General features: G+C 48.1%; 1 protein-coding gene across 1 annotated transcript; it reads left to right on the top strand.

The window, feature by feature from the left end:
• Nucleotides 1–1,947: 1,947 nt before the first annotated feature.
• LOC119386244 (phospholipid-transporting ATPase ABCA3) lies at nucleotides 1,948–13,257 on the top strand. The gene is made up of 7 exons (XM_037653574.2): nucleotides 1,948–2,016; nucleotides 2,610–2,993; nucleotides 5,092–5,343; nucleotides 5,849–6,012; nucleotides 6,991–7,164; nucleotides 9,767–9,986; nucleotides 13,105–13,257. The coding sequence occupies exons 1-7, from the start codon at nucleotides 1,948–1,950 to the stop codon at nucleotides 13,255–13,257; spliced, it is 1,416 nt and encodes a 471-aa protein (XP_037509502.2).
• Nucleotides 13,258–17,692: the final 4,435 nt, after the last annotated feature.

Below are 17,692 nucleotides of genomic sequence, written 5' to 3'. Positions count from 1 at the left end.
TCTATCTATCTATCTATCTATCTATCTATCTATCTATCTATCTATCTATCTATCTATCTATCTATCTATCTATCTATCTATCTATCTATCTATCTATCTATCTATCTATCTATCTATCTATCTATCTATCTATCTATCTATCTATCTATCTATCTATCTATCTATCTATCTATCTATCTACGCGCAGTGGCATCACTCACGCTTTTCTGGGCGTACGGAGCGGCCGCAATTCCTGCTGCGCATCTCATCAGCAAGGTGTTCCCGAGCGGCTGCCAGATCACCATCACATTCATCAGCCTGACATTTGGTAAACCACGCACTGGCACTTTTCGCGCCGTACACAATCTCAACGGCTGCCGGTAGATGCGCACTTATGAACAGCGATAACGGTTTTGAACGGGACAAAGAAATTGAAACGGCAAACATGAGCGCTCGTGTGTGTCATTTCGCATCCATGACAGTCAACCAAGCTCGGCAGGTTAGGAACAATGACACTCAACAATACGGTGCGCCACAAGTATTTTATTGCGACAGCAATTATATGGACACTCAAGGAGCATGTTTGCCGTCGCCGTCACGTTCCTTATAAAGTCCAAATGGATAAAATCGCCCCAAGCGTCGTACGTTTTATATGCGAGCAAAAGCTTGCGAAGGATGCGGGCGGACGCGACTCGAACAGAGATGAAACGCGCCGGTCGGCTCCGAAGGGGTGTGTGTGTTTGGATGAGGAGGGGGGGGGGGACGGATGAGTCGCTCTGGCAGCAACTGCGAACTCTGATCAAAAGAGCGCGCTCTCTCGACAGGCATCAGTAGCTTCTCCTAGTAAACGTGCTGTGCTCTTTCCGCTGAGTTCGTGTTGAGACGACAGGCAGCACGAAAACCGCTTCGCTCACTGGAGAGGCCGTGTTCCCTTACGCCAGCGTTTCGTGGAATTACGCGAGGTCGTATGCTAAAGGAGTTAGCTACTAGCCTTACTTCGTGTAATATTCCATTTTGTTGATATCGCATTCAGTGCTTCGCCCTTGCGGTGAAACTGACTTTTTTATTAAAGGGAAGCTTTCTTTGTGAGCCCCTACGGGTTTTGATGACCGTAGCTGGCTGTTGCTGGTTGCTGCCGCAGAATAGGTCACACCTTGAACAAAATGCGGCAGATTCCGCGCGATCGCGCTCTACTTCCATCATGCCAGTTCGTCGGCCAAGTGACATTAGGTTTCGACTCGGGTCCCTTTAGTTCACTTCCGGTTTTCTTCCGGGGTTTACTTCCAGTTTGCACTGCACCTTCGGCCTAGCTAAGTAAAGTCTCTGAGAAATGATGGTCAGAAATTGTCGTCGACATCGCGCGCTGGGGGAAGAGGGGGGGGGGGGGGGGAGTTCGGGCCTCTTACACTATGTCGACAATGTTTGATTAGGGGGTCTCTTCCCCCCTCCCCTCACTTTCCGAAGTCACCACTTAGAACGACAGAAAGCTGGGCTAGCCTCGTAAAGATTCACCACGAAAAAAAAGTAGGTCAGGCCGTACAAACAAGGACACAAAGAAGGGATCAAGACAACACAAGTTGGTAGCCGTTGATAGTGATCTGAAAGTCAGCATTTGTGTCATCTCGTTCTCTTGTGTCTGTGTGTTCACGCCTTTCCGCCTTTAGGAGAAACGGCACCAATTAACTAGCGCCCTAGTGTCACCTCTTCTGCACAAAATAAATTTATCCGTTCCTACAACGCACCATTCTCCCAGGCGTAGTTCCAACGCTGCTCGAGATCCTCTGGGACGCCGAGGGTCCAGGCGCAGCGCCCCTGGGCCGAAAGCTAACTTCGGCCTCCCGCGCCGTGCCTTCGGCGGCGCTCAGCGCCGGGCTCGCCAAGCTGCTGCGGCTGAACGCTCTGGGTCAGCTGTGCGAACTACCCAATTACCAAAGGGTCAACCTGTGCCGAGACCTGAAACAGCGGCTCATGGCGCAGAGCACAGCCACCGAGGCGCTCGCGATCTGCTGCCCTGATGCCAACGAACATGATACTGAGGTACATGCGCCCTAAGTGAGGAAACAATTCAACCTCAGTTAAAAAAGGACAAGCAAACAACGCGGTGATTCGAATGCGTTGCCTTCAGCATAGAACAACATTTCCAACGATCCTTCAAATCTGCAAACAGTCCATAACTTATCTATGTCGTGGGCATGTATACCTTTCCAGCGGTGTCCCTAAAACCTAAAGCTTAATGTAGGCTATAGTGTCCGTTATGTGGCAGTTAAGAACTACAAATAATGCTCCATATGCGTTTCATAGCTAGGTTAATTATATGCTGTTGTCGTATGGTTGCAATTTGTGCGATTTGCACGGCCACAATGCAGCCGTGCTACTCTTAAATTTGTACCTTATTCGAAATCTTACAGATCACACGCTGGCATGTCCTTATGGACCACTTCCACACAATTTCAGGTTCCAGAGGTCTGCCGGTAAATACTATGTATACTGGTAATCAAGTGTGTCGCTTTGATTTTGCGCCTCTGAACTGGTGTATCGACGCATCACTGTGCATCAACGTTTCGGTAGTGCATAGATTATCGAGTATTTGCGTAAGCATTAACTTAAGGGTGCTCGCGGGACGCTTACAGGTTCCCAGTTGGTCAGATCTACTCACAAGCGACGTGAGCCTGATATACGACGTGGGCGCTCTGGTGGGGTGCGCGGTCGTAGCCCTGCTGCTGCTGTCACTGGGCGACGCCGTGGTGGTGCCGCTGGTGCACAGCATTCGGTACTTGGCCTGGCGGAAGGCAGGCCCGTCCACAACTAGCAAGGTGGCCGCCATCGAGGCAAGTGGGCTCATGTCGCCGGTCAACCCAGCGGTGTTCGCGCCACCACTTCGGCCGTCAAAGCCTCAGCATCCCTCGCCGACGGCAGCATCCCTCTCCAAGACGCCGACGGCGTCGGCGTCGTCGTCGTCGCTCCCGACTAGCTCGGGCAGCACGACACGGGTGACCAGCGGCTCGCAGATCAGGGTGTGAACCGACACGTATTTCTTTGCTGTATTTCACTGACGAGCACGTTCACAAGAGCTCATATTTATGTATACTGCGCGTGTGTGGACGAAGTCGATTCGGCGGAGGTCATGGTAGAATCCTCGACCGAAGGCCCGCTGCGAAGAACCGTGACCAACACGGGGACCGCAATCTTCTACCAAATATGATGCGTTAAAAAAGGCACAGGAACGGCCATACGACCAGATGTGTTTGGAAAATGCGTACCCACGCAGCGGCGTAGCCAGAAATTTTTTTTCGGGATGGGGAGGCGTTCAACCATACTTTACATATGTTCGTGCGTTCGTTTGTATGTGTGCATGTATATATACACATGCAAAATTGAAAAATTTCGCAGAGGGTTTGACCCCCCCCCCCCCCCCCTGGGTACGCCAGTGCTAATAGCTCGCACCAGGTTATATCTTTGTTCTCGTTTTCTCTTCCGCCACTGACGAAGCCCGATTGGCCAATAGAATTATTTATGTACTGTTCTCTATAAATATTGTCACATGTATTTTGATGTATTCGTGTTTCACCCGAAAAGACTGTTGGCAACGCTCGGCGCAGACCGCGCCGCAGTGTTTGAGAAGCTTCACGATTGTTGCAGATCATTTTGTTAACATTGCGCGCAGGACGCGAATAATCAAGTTTATTCGAGAGCTTACGCGAGCACCAGCGATAACGCTGGAAGGTTCGGTGGCTACTGTATAAAAGACGACGCGTTCTGCCGATGATCAGATTACCGATGGCCGACGCCCTGTTCGCCGCTATCAGTGTACAGCTTAAATTGCTTGTACCTTGCCTTATCTTCCGGGCACAGGTTCGCCCAAATAAATAGTTCAGTCTTGAACAAGCCATCTGCTGCCTTCGTCCACGTCACGCCCCCGTGACAATATTACAAGCTCATGTATATCAAAGCCGACTATACACCCTAAGAAAAAATCGAGTATTTGGGGAGTATTTCTGCCATACAACAATAATCGTCATCCACCGCGCGTACTTTCCTCGCGTTATCAACGCGGTCCCGGAACTTCCCGGTCACGAACGGCGCGCGTTATCAGCGTGACATAGCATTCTTGATAGAAAAGTGACGAGAGCCGGGTTTTCAAGAAAGGAAACGCGAGCAAGCCGGATGATGATTATTGTTGTGAGGCAGAAATACTCCCCAAATACTCGATTTTTTTCTTAGAGTGTATAAAGCTCGTTAAGACATTCACCGCCGTTCGCAGTCTGCACGTTTCGCGCATTCTCCACTCTTCACAGCTAGCGCTTTGCGACGCTATATAGATCAGGTTGTACCACATTCTAAATCTCCTCGTAATGGCTAACGCCACGCTTATAGATAATGCTGAACATTGTGCCACCTTCGTGATCAGCAGAGGTTGAACAGGTTCCGCAGAGTAAGTAAAGATCATTACGTCCCGAATGGAGAACGAGCTCTCCTTGAAGCCTTCTTTCTTCGCGGCATCGTTTGAACGCGTGACCGTGTTGGCCGAGTGCGTTCGGTACTTTGCTTGCCGCACTGCACCATATCTGAGGTGGCATTCACGTGTTAAGCTGATAGCCGTTTCCTTTTTAATCGTATTGCGCTCTCTTTTAACTTTTCCTTCCTCCATACCTGGCTTCATCGTCAGAGTGCATTTGACCAAACGAGTGTGGAGTGGTGGGAGGAGTTGCTGGTCAGCGATTGCCGTGACAATCAGATCAGTTTGATCGACAGGGCACGCAGAGCGGCAACTGCCTGTGGCGCCCTGGTCTGAGGGCAGCCAGCATTGCTAGATGGGACCTGCGGAACAAGCTGGCCCCGCACCACAAACCTCTTTCTGTCGATAAATGTTTTTATTTCTTCTTTCGTTCTTTAACGTCCACCATATGTATCACAGCTAGGTACTTGATAAAAAGTTGTACAAGGGATGGAGCGACGTTTCTGCAAAGGGCCTTGTCGTCGCCGGAGCAGCAACTATTTCTCTTTCATGTACGCATGGCTCTTTGTGCGCAGAGAAGCTTTGTGCAGAGAAGCGCCTGTAAGCTTTGTGCGCAGAGAAGAGCAAGTGAAGTCTATTTTTTGTTTCACGTGCAGGAGGCGGGGCAGGTTGTGCTGGAGGCGGCTGGTCTAGAGCGGCGGTTCGGTGGCCATTACGCGGTGCGCGATGTGTCGTTGAGTGTACGGCAGCGCGAGTGCGTCGGCCTGCTGGGGCAGAGTGGCGCTGGAAAATCCACCACGCTGCGCATGCTCTCGGGGGAGCTCCTGCCCACGGCTGGCGCATCCGTCGTCTACGGCAACGATCTGCGCTCCCAGAGGGCCGGCTACGTCACGTGCGTTGGCTACCAGGTATCAACAACTTAGGAGGAACCAACAAGCTGATTTCGAAGTGTTTTGATTTGTTCTCTTGTGCATCAAGCAAATTACGCTTGACATTTGTAAACGCGAGAGACTAACTTGCTAATACTTTGTGCATTGTTATTCTATTCTCCATCTTGTTCCTTTACCGATTTTATATCCATTGACGTGTTAGAAATGAAGTATTCCTTTTTGTTCATTATTTAATTGCTTGGCATGTTATGTTTAATTGTGTCTGTGCTGCCGTGAACCCTTGTAATGGGGGCAGCGGGCTCGTCGAGCTGTCGAAAGGAGAGCTTTTATTCGCCGCCCCTCTGTCTGTTTCTGAAATAGGCGAAATAAAATTGATTGATTGATTGATTGATTGATTGATTGATTGATTGATTGATTGATTGATTGATTGATTGATTGATTGATTGATTGATTGATTGATTGATTGATTGATTGATTACACAACGTGTTATAACACCGTAACTGCGGCGTGCCACCCGCCCAGCCTAGCACCGGCGGTTATGTGCCCGAGCTGACGGCCCGGCAGCACCTAGAGCTCCTGGCCGTTCTCCGTCGGCTGCCTCATCACAATGTGGATGCGCTGGTAGGTCACGTGCTCCGACTCGTGGACCTCGACTTGGAAGCTGACAAAAAGACTCAGCTTTACTGGTGAGCTTGTCTCAATATTATACGTGTACACCTGCCCACAAAAGTTTACGGAACGTTGGCTCCACTGAAAATGCGAATTTCTGCTTTGATAGCGCACGGCGCTTCTAACCTAGCGGCTAGCTCTATAGGTCACAGGCATTACTACAGGCTGGAACATATATTTAGAGGCTATATTCTCAGACAAAGCGGGAATATTGCTTTCTCGAAAATTTCGCGTTCCGAAAACTTTTGGGGGCGAGGTTGAATCCTTGTGCCATACAGTATATAGTTTGTAATACTGCGCCCGATGAGAACAAGCAAAGGATTGAGCTTGACACCACTGTAACAGCACCTATCAGTAAAGATGCTTCTGTTTTGTTTCTTCTCGTCAGTCGTACTTCTTAATCTGATGCACAGTTTCTCGAAGTTGCTTACCGTTGAATGGGCTTCATAATTTGACGTTGACGTTTGCGAAAACATAGGTGTTTATTGTATTTCCGCAGTTAGTTTGATAGCAAACATTTTCCGGTTTGCGCAGACAACTGCGAATAAAATACTACTGATCCGCATTTCGTAGCCTCTATTTTCTAATATCTTAGCCCCATTCGCGTAGCTAAGGGAGGGTGGGGGTGTTCAAACCTCTCCCACAATATTTAAAATTTTGCATATACGCACACATACAAACAACCGCATGAACATACATATAAAAGGTGGTTGAAACGCCTTTGAACCTCCTCACCCCTCCGAAAAAAAAATTTTCTGGCTACGCCCCTGCTTCACTTTCTGGCCCACAGAAACTGTTGCACACCGAGACCATCGCAGCAAGCACTAGCGAAGAGAAAAATACTTGTTTAGAAGCTGTATAGATCTCAGAAATGAGTGAGAAAATCTGAGAAAACTTGAATCACCTTGCGGAGGTCTGGCTTCCTAACCATAATTGCTTCGCTTTATTATGCTCGCCTTTTACAAGCAGCTTGACTGCGCTGCAATCCATTTCAGCCGCTCGTCTCTTCGCAAGCTCGGTTTGGCCATGGCATTGCTGGGGGCTCCACGCCTACTGCTGCTGGACGCTCCGACGAGCGGCATCGATCCCATCACGGCGCGCAGTATGTGGCACACCGTGGACGCCTTCACCAAGGCCAACAATCAAGCCGTCGTGCTTGCCACCACGCTGTGAGTGCACATCGCGCGGTTAGCTGAATAGAATGTGCGTACCTTCTAATTCGATCAGTGTTATATACAGGCAAAACGTAATAATGGGTGCCGGGCTTTTACGTGCCAAAATCACGATATGATGACGATATTAATAAGAACTAACAGACAATAATGCCAAGGAAAGTATAGGGGGTGTTATTTGTAGTAATTAGGATATAAATGTGAAGAAAGTAAAGCGACGAAAAGATAACTTGCCGCCGGCAGGGACCGAACCTGCGACCTTCGAATAACGCGTCCGATGCTCTACCACTGAGCTACGGCGGCGGTCATCCTCTCGTCCACATTACGGGGTATATATGTGCATTTAAATCTAGGAGTGTTAGTCAGCGCCGATCGCAGCCATGGCGGCGAGTGTGGAACACTCTTTTTTCTGCCTGTTTGGCGTCACGAAGCACGTGATCTTTTTACGAGCCGGCAGTTGACCAATAATCCCTCGCATACTACCTGAAGGCATCAAGTCTGCCAGAACGAGACCCTTGCTATGAATGAAGAAAAGAAGATAACTTTTTAAGGGCTCGTTTTGCTTTGTTAGATACAATATTAACGAGAACTGACAGACAATAATGCCAAGGAAAATATAGGGGGTGTTATTTGTAGTAATTAGGATATAAATGTGAAGAAAGTAAAGCGACGAAAAGATAACTTGCCGCCGGCAGGGACCGAACCTGCGACCTTCGAATAACGCGTCCGATGCTCTACCACTGAGCTACGGCGGCGGTCATCCTCTCGTCCACTTTATGGGGTATATATGTGCATTTAAATCTGGATGGATGGATGGATGGATGGATGGATGGATGGATGGATGGATGGATGGATACGGCTGTGCCCTTTAGATCGGGCGGCGGCTCACGCCACCTAGCCATAAAGTTAAGTACTACGTATCACTATGTATTGAAGGATTGCATTTCACTCGTGCCTTGATTGTAGCCACCAATTGGTTAGCCTCCTCCTGGTTATTTCTACTCGTTTAAAGTCTATTTTGCCTTCACTGTCCCTAAACCCCAATGCTTTGAAAAATTCCGCGGCATTATCTTGGACTGTAGGGTGAAGCCCTTTACAGAACATTATCAAATGTTCAGCCGTTTCCTCCTCCTCTCCACACGCACTACATAACGTGTCTGTGCCTTCGTATTTGGCTCGGTACGTCTTGGTCCGCAATACTCCCGTCCTGGCCTCAAACAGCAGAGAACTACCCCGAGAATTATCGTAGATATTTTCTTTTGCAATTTCCTGCTTGAAAGTTCGGTAGGTCGCCAGTGATGATTTCGTAAGCATCCCCATTTTCCACATGTCCCTCTCTGTTTCCTTCACCTTCTTCTTAACCGATGTTTCCTTTTGGCTTGGTATTCTGCTGTTGTCTAAATACTTGCTTGACAATTTTCGAGTTCGCTTCCTCCATTTAGTATCAACATTCTTCATGTACAAGTAGCTGAAAACTTTCCTAGCCCAACGCTCCTCTCCCATTTTTCTCAATCGCTCCTCAAATTCTATCTTGCTAGGAGTGTTAGCGCCGATCACAGCCATGGCGGCGAGTGTGGAACACTCTTTCTTCTGCCTGTTTGGCGTCACGAAGCACGTGATCTTTGTACGAGCCGGCAGCTGACCAATAATCCCTCGCATACTACCTGAAGGCATCAAGTCTGCCAGAACGAGACCCTTGCTATGAATGAATAAAAGAAGATAACTTTTTAAGGGCTCGTTTTGCTTTGTTAGATACAATATTAACGAGAACTGACAGACAATAATGCCAAGGAAAATATAGGGGGTGTTATTTGTAGTAATTAGGATATAAATGTGAAGAAAGTAAGGCGACGAAAAGATAACTTGCCGCCGGCAGGGACCGAACCTGCGACCTTCAAATAACGCGTCCGATGCTCTACCACTGAGCTACGGCGGCAGTCATCCTCTCGTCCACTTTACGGGGTATATATGTGCATTTAAATCTAGGAGTGTTAGTCAGCGCCGATCGCAGCCATGGCGGCGAGTGTGGAACACTCTTTTTTCTGCCTGTTTGGCGTCACGTAGCACGTGATCTTTTTAGGAGCCGGCAGCTGACCAATAATCCCTTTGATATGATTACGAGGCACGACGTATAATCGGGGAGTCCGAATTAACTTTGGCAATCCCGGTGTTCTACGACGTTCGTCTGAGTACACAAGTACTAATGCGTTTCAGCCCCCCATCGAAATGCGGTCGCCATGGCCGGGAATCGAACCCGCGCCCTCGAGCTTAGCAGCGCGATAGTGGCAAAACACGGAAAAACACAAACACACCTTCTAAACCAGAACGCCGAAGTTGAAGGAGGATGGAAGTATCAAATGGTCAGCGGTTGCAAGAGACTTCCAGACTACTGGTGCGAAAAAGAAAAAAAAGGGGGGGGGGGGGTTGATAGAAAAGGCGTCCTTATAGGCGTATATGAATTGAGGCTATTATGACGAAAGAAAAGAAGTATACATAGCCGAGATGCTCGAGTGCGTTGGATGAAGTGAAACCGTGATTATAGGCTTACGCAAATGGGATCTTAACAAAGCTCGTCGTCGTCGTGTTGTCGGTGGTGCAGGATTCCCGAGTGCCTGGCGCTGTGCTCTCGCGTGATCGTTCTCAGCGGCGGCGAGCAAACGTGGTCGGGCGCGGTGGCCAACCTGCGCAACACTTTCTTCATGGGCATGGTGGTCACGGTGACGCTGACAATCGAGCAGAAAGACGACACCATGTCCGCCTTCCTGCGCCGCGTCAACGAGATCTTCGAGGGCGAGGCGCTCGCGGTCAGCAAGACGAAGGTGACCCTTCTCCGCGGCTGCTCATTTTAACACCGCGCGCTTGTCGGAATGACGCGTTTCGGTTGATCACTTCCCTTATGTATGTCCGTGCGTGTGTTTGTATGCGTGAGTGTATATGTAACATACAAAATGCAAGAACTGAACCCCCCTCCCCCACCTATCCTCCTCTGGTTAGGCCAATGACGTGTACTATGGCGACGTCATAATCTTAGTGCTAAAGAGATCAACACATGAGAGACGACAGGACAAGCGTCTCTCATGTGTTCGTCTCTTTTAGCTCTAGAATCAAGGTGTCGTGCAGTGCTCACCAACTCGCCCACCAAGTTCTTATTAAGACGTGTGCTATACGCAGTACATACCTTCAGCCTATAGCGGTAACGGTTCCCTCTGCTCAGTCGTAAGGTCTTTAGATGAAACAAAATTTTATTTTTATCCATAGGGACCACACTTTAGTCCTACAGTTATTCTGATGGCTCCCAAAGCGATATGCGGGTTGTCCGAACAGGAATAAGTGCCCGAGACAGGCCGGCGGACGTTTCGATAAATGGACCTATCTTCGTTAATGACGAATATAGGTCCGGCCTGTCTCGCGCACTTGTTCCTGCTCAGACAACACGTATATCATATGCTGAGTACAGTAACTCTTGTCGGACCAATTACACAGCTAATCGCCGAGCGTTCCAGTGCACGTTGGTACAGAGCGCTCGTCTATGTGGACGGCAAAGCGCTGCACAAGTTGCGTAACCGATCGTAAGCGGAACGTGACGTAACATGTTATTGTCGTCCTGCAGCCTGACTGACTTCTATGGGAAGCGCGCCTCGACATCCTTGTCAAAAATGAGACATCAGCGCTGCTCTACGCGGTGTCTTATCGAAATGGGAGCGGAGCGCATCGTAATAATAATAATAATAATAATAATAATAATAATAATAATAATAATAATAATAATAATAATAATAATAATAATAATAATAATAATAATAATAATAATAATAATAATAATAATAACTAGGGTTTTACGTGCCAAAACCACGATATGATTACGATTACGAGGCACGCCGTAGAGGAGGGCTCAGGAAATTTCGACCGCCTGGGGTCCTTTAAAGTGCACGGCACTGTAGCATTTTCGGAGGGTACCGTAAGCAACGCCCAGTTGAAGTAACTCTATTGTATACATAGCCGCTCAGAAGAAGCACTGCTGTGCTTGAACACAATAAGGCAAACGCTGCCTCCGCTCCGAGTGTTGAGTGGGCGAGCTAGAACTTGCCCACTTACATTAAGAACTTGCCAGTGCGGCAGGTAATCCGAAGAAACGGCCAATAGGTCAAAACAAGATGACGAAAAGCACTTGCTCACCTTCTTTGGCCCTTTTTCGGACTCTTGGCCGTTCTGCTGCAGAAGCCTTTCGAAGATGACACACATGTGTGTGATGCTCGAAAGGCTTCCTTTCCGTTACTGAACCAACTGAGTGGAGCGTTCGGACAGGAACCAACTGGGCGATGCGCCTCTATTGTTTTACGAATAAACTGCCCACGTGCCTTTGCAACGCGTTCATCAGAAATGACCGCGTTGAACAAAAAAATGACCGCGTCGAATAAAAAAATGACCGCGTCGCAGTTGAATTCAGTTCATTGAAATGACTCAGCGTGCTGAATGTGGACGAAGCGGAACGTATGCAATGCCGAGATAAAACAACGTTTGTTTATGCGAGATACCATCTAAGAAAAGATCGACTAAAAAATTTACAGCATACCCACGGGTGAATGATGAAGAGCTTGGGCGAAGCTCCTGAAGCAATCATGGTTACACGGTGAAATCAAGGGTGAAATGTTCAATGGTTTCGCCCAGCAGTAATCAAAGCGATACGCCGCTTTGATTACTGCACGCCATCTAGCGTGCAGGGTGCCGCTGCTTTTTTTCTTCTTTTTTTTTTTGCACGCATATTGCACACATCTCTATGGGACAGCGCCATCTAGTATATCGTCATCCAACTGCAGTTTGCATGCATCTCTATGGGACAGCGCCATCTATTGAATGATACGGGAGACGCGACGGCGGGGACACGCCGCATGGAGCGACGACCGACCAGGTGATGCTATAAGGAGCTTTGCCCATAAAAGGGCGTATTTTTGTAACCCCAATGATACACTCTAAGACAAAATCGAGTATTTTGGGAGTGTTTCTGCCACACAACAACAATCGTCATCCACCTCGCGTACTTTCCTCGCGTTATCACCGCGGTCGCGGCACTTCCCGGTCACGAACGGCACGCGCGTTATCAGCGTGACATAGCATCCTTGACAGGAAAGTGACGAGAGCTGGGTTTTCAAGAAAGGAAACGCGAGCAAGCCAGATGACGATTATTGTTGTGTGGCAGAAATACTCCCCAAATACTCGATTTTGTCTTAGAGTGTAATAGCCATCTGGCTTGCTTGCGTTTCCTTTCTTGAAAACTCTGCTCTCGCCATTTTCCTGCCAAGAATGCTATGTCACGCTGGTAGCGCACATGTCGTTCGTGACTTGGGAGTGCCGAGCGCGCGGCCATAATGCAAGGAAAGGCAAGCAAATAGACGACGATTATTGTTGTGGAACAAAAAAAGCACGCTTTTTATAGCTATTTTATTAGAGTGCATGAGCAGTATACACTCACAGAACAAATCGAGTAGAAAGGGCGTCTTTTTGATCCACAACAATAATCGTCATCTGGCTTGCTTGCGTTTCCTTTCTTGAAAACTCGGCGCTGGCCACTTTCCTACCAAGAAGGCTATGTCACGCTGATAGCGCACATGCCGTTCGTGACCACAAAATGCCGGGCGCGCGGCGATAGTGCAAGGAAACAAAGGCAAAATAAATGACGATTATTGTTGTGGGACAAAAAGACGCCCTTTTTACTCGATCTTTTCTGTGAGTGTACGTCTGCGTTCGATATCAACTCGTACTTATCCAGTCGTATCTATATATCTATAGGTATATCTCACTGTTGCTGTTTTAGTGTTGCATTTCCTTCGCAGTTTCGTGCTAAACCGTTCAATATGCTCGAGCTGTGTCACGAAGACAGGCACCGCCATGCGTGAATAAACAAACTGTCGACGCGCGTGCTCTCTCTCCTTCCTACAGAATGTGGTGCGCTTCAAGATATGCGACCCGCTGTACTCGATGCGGTCGCTAAAGCGCAAGCTGGCCCTCGTGCTCACCGTGAACGTTGTGCGCGAGGTCGACTTCGGGCACGTGGCGCTGCACAAGCTGTTCGGCATCGAGGAGCCAGAATAAGGTCGCCAAGCTGCTACACTGGGCTTCTTGACACTTTTCGAGCACCCGAAGCGTGGCGTTAACGAACACAAAAGATACGGTGTCCAACTGCGTCGGGTTCGTCGCAAGCCCAAGAAATTGCACCGCGTTCCTAACTGTATCAGATTCTCGTTTACTAAAAGCACGTTCCTAAAGATTCGACAACGCCTCCACTTGACTGGTGCCGTCGTCAGCCACTAGACGTGGTGAGAACTGGTGGCGGTTGGCGGAACAGTTCCCTGTTTCTCGGCCGCAAAGGCTGCAGCGTACCGCGCTCGATACCCCGAGTTTGACATTTCAAAGTCTTTCTCACTAGGTATGCGAATTTTACAGCGGAGCTGTGAAGCTTTTCTTAATGCCCTGCAGAGTCGTCAGAAAACTACCATCATCATAAATCGGCACGCGCTCTCTTCGTCCTCTTCATCGTCTGATTCGCTCCCAGAACACGTGCCCCCATTTGTCCGGCGTGGAATTCAATAACTCTGATGGGAAGACCTTGCTAATTAATGTTAATTTTTATTAAGACCTTACTAATTAATACCGTATTAATTAAGGTGATAATTAGGCATTGTTAATTAATACCAAGCTAATTAAGCACGTACTAGTTAATCGTTCACTTCACGTAGCCACCTACGACACTTCGCCAAGCTATATAGTTCTACGCTTCACATAGTCAAGCCTTGCAATGCCCAGCCAAACTTAGCAACGACTTAGTCGAGCTTATAGAAGCCGACAGAAGCTAGGTCGGCCACAAGCTCCGCTGTTTGTCCAACCTTGCACCACCAGTGCAAGCTGACCACATTTTTTAAAGCAAGGTTTACAGCAATGTCGTAGATCCGTGCTTGAGCGAAATTTCAGTAGTGAGCAGCTTGCGTACCAACAACTAAATAATCAATACCTTCGTTACCGCGCTTTTGCGACTTCAAAACCCAATTCTAGGCAGTTTGCTTTGGCTCAGTACACGGCTGAAAAATCAGTGACGTGTTTTTACGAAGTGCTATTCAGGGTACAGTGACAAACAAGCAAGTGATATGTGATGTAAGCACATATGCAAGCAGTTCACGTAGTACGCTTCAGGCGACCCGCAGGGATCTTAGTCTGCATATTAACGTAGATTGGCGAACGAATCATTTGCTGTCTGCTTCGCTCGCCAACGTCAAAGATTAAGCTTGCGCTTGTTAGCGCCTCTTCTTGTCTGTTCTTCGCTTTGTGTCCTCGTACAAAGCCGCATTGTTACTTGTGGATCTGCTTCGCTATACGTACGCGATACCACTGAATACGCCGCATGTGATCTCAGCCCGTACACCATCGCCACACATGCAGAGATGTAGACTGTATTCGTTTGAGTCGGTTATAACCTTTCTCCTCGCAGAAAAAGTCCACTGATATCATCATCATAAAGGAACACGCAGTGGTGGCCTCCACGAAACACGATGTGTACATTGTGAAGTCTGGCCTCGCTGTCTGCGAAGCCGACAGCACCCTGCAATCAAACTGCGGTGCATGCGCAAGATGTCGCTTCAACTTGTTTCCATCGAAGGTCTTAAGAGGGCAATACTATGGGTGTATACGCGAACATTTTCTGGATTAGCCTAAAGTAAGAACACAACTCAACAGGCTGTTCGTGAAAGGCACCAAAGTTTATTGTCACGTCAAAGATGGAATCAAGATGCAGGGATGAGACGCAGACGGACAAAAGTGCGCAGACGCGGGAACGCGGACATCACGCAGACACGCTGGAATGTGTGATAACGAATTTGACGGGCACTCCGCCTGTATACGAGACAAAAGATGCATGACCTTTGACACTTGAGCAATTCGTTGCGCAAATAGGCAGGAGAAAAGTACACGGTGGAGTGAACTTGTCAAAAGGAAGACATCTGTGGCGCCGGTTTGAAACCTGACGCCGGCGGTGAGGCCTCATTGATATAGACGTACACGTTGTAAGCCCCTGAATACCACGTCGTTGCTGAACTATACAGGACTCGAGTACAGCGCCTAAGCTCGAAGTGGATCACAAGAAAGCTCTACGTGAGTCGACAGCGTACAAAGCTGTCTAAGGAAAGGTTTCAAGGAACTATACACAAGACAACTGTAGGCCTCTTGCAGAGCTGCATGAGGTTTATATCACTTTCGTACCATTTCACCCGCATTGTGCCTTACTTACATAGCCTATGTGGCAAATGTAAGTTTGGAGTTTGGTCAGCATTAGAACGTCCGGTTTCGGCTCACGCGCTTGCCCAGAGGCTAGCTGTCATCGTCGAACAGTTGGCTTCTGGCCATTGGCGCAAGCGGAAAGCAAATGTTCTGAAGCCGTACAATGACCGAACGTGCACGAGGTTCCACTTCAGGTAGCAGCTTCAAGGCACGAATTGAATGAGTAGGTGAATTAAATGAGCAGGTGAGTGGGAAACATGATAAAATAACCATAGTATATTGGCTAGGCTCGTGACGGCGTACTACTGCTATAAGGACACATGAAGAAGCAAAACCAGCTGTCACAGGAAACAAATCCAGAGCGACGCTTCTACAAGATCTTCAAAACACACGATCAAACTTGCGCAGGCACCACCAGCTACCCGCTAAAGGCGCAAAACGCGACAAACAAAAGGAAAGGTGGACTGGACACATGCGTCCCCTCTAATGCCGGAACCCCTGAGGCAAAAATGATGGACCCGAGGTCAGTACTTTGTGGACGTGAACATATCACACAGGTTTCATCTAGTCGACACAGCGTTTCGTTTCGTTCTCCTCTGCTGATGACACAGCAGCCCTATCGACAAACTTCGTTTCCCGCACGCATTGCTGCTCGTCCGTGCGCGAGCGAAGGTGGGAGAAAACGAGGCCAAACAGAAGGTGATGAGTCATGCTTCGTTTCCCGCACGCATTGCTGCTCGTCCGTGCGCGAGCGAAGGTGGGAGAAAACGAGGCCAAACAGAAGGTGATGAGTCATGCTTGTCTTCTGACGCGCGTAACTGGTGCCCGCACTTAGTAAGAATGTTTGCTTTTAATTGCTTAAAATGTTTGCAAAGCCTGTCATTATTAGTCACTCTCGAATGCAAACCGCACTGTAAATATGGCGACGTTATGTTGTACGCCGCTGTCAATTTCTGCGATATTTTAAATTGTCCATCTTGTCAGCTCCTATTGGCTCACACGGCGGCAACGCTATGCCTGACTGGTGTAACGCGACTGGGCAAAACTGATAATGCCTAGAGAACACGTCTGGTTCATGGTGGTGCGAAATGCAGTTTCGGGAGGCAACGGGCGTCCATCATGCTTTGAACGTACAGAAATGTTACTTGGCTTGACAGGACACGACTAAACGCCAAGCACCTGTTCCAACAGGGTTCATTGCATAGTGAGAGACTCCAAAGCTAAACATTAAATTGTTTTTGTGCCATTAGATCAATGCGAAGGCAACGCTTGCACAATCTAGCGCTGTCATTTAAGTCGAAGCACAATGTGGCCATTTGCCAGAGGACCCGACACAAACATAGGCACGATATAGTGCACGTTTACAGCGCAGTTACGTGGCTCTCGAAGAAAGCGTTCTGTTTGCTATTGATAGAACATAATTAGCACACATGATAGTGACATCATGCAACGCAGTTTGGCAATGCGAAGCTATGTAAAAGGCGAACAGTGCAAATTTTCATCAGTAAGACAGAGATAATCAAGAAAGAGAAAAACGAGGTCATTTTCATTGTTACACTTTTCTACTCATTATCGTTAAGAGAAGTGAGCACTAGAACTGTAATAGCATAAACGAAAACCGGATTCAATTTCGACCCTTTCTTCCGTGTCGATTCAGCATTTCGCTCTCTCCTGTTTGCATGGTATCGTGTTGATCACATATAATAGTAAGAAGCTCGCATACTGTATACCCTCACCCCTATTTCTCCCTCCTAACGAGCTCCGTCACAGACTTAAACGTAACGTTGCTTGTAGTTATATTTGTTGCCGGTTTCCTAGCATGTATACGCATATAATTATTACATTTCAACCAAGAACTACCATTAACCCTCCCTATGCTTTCCTTGGCTTCGTTATCTGTTGATTTCGTCTGTCCATCCCCCTATCTTTCGTTCAGAATGTACCGGCAATTATTTGGCCAGACACGCTTCCATTACGTAACAATTCTAGAACGAGCTGTTATGTGGGCTTCACATCTTATGAAACTGTAGACGTTCCGGTGTCTCATTGTATGTTCGTGTCACTGCACAGGCCTTCACTGATCGCATTAATTTTTTTTTCGCTGTGTACTGCAGGGTTAAAACTTTTTCTTGCTTGGTAGTCAGTTAACGCTATTCACATTGCTTTCAGTGATCTACACGGTGAAGGACATGAAGGAACTGGGCAGGTTCATATTTCCCCATTGTGACTGCCCCGGAGAGTGCACCTTGGACATTCTGCT

The sequence above is a fragment of the Rhipicephalus sanguineus genome, chromosome 3 (assembly GCF_013339695.2).
Source record: "Rhipicephalus sanguineus isolate Rsan-2018 chromosome 3, BIME_Rsan_1.4, whole genome shotgun sequence".
NCBI classification, from domain to species: domain Eukaryota; kingdom Metazoa; phylum Arthropoda; class Arachnida; order Ixodida; family Ixodidae; genus Rhipicephalus; species Rhipicephalus sanguineus.
Note: the sequence above shows the minus strand (reverse complement) of the source record. Positions and strands in the feature narration are given on the sequence as shown.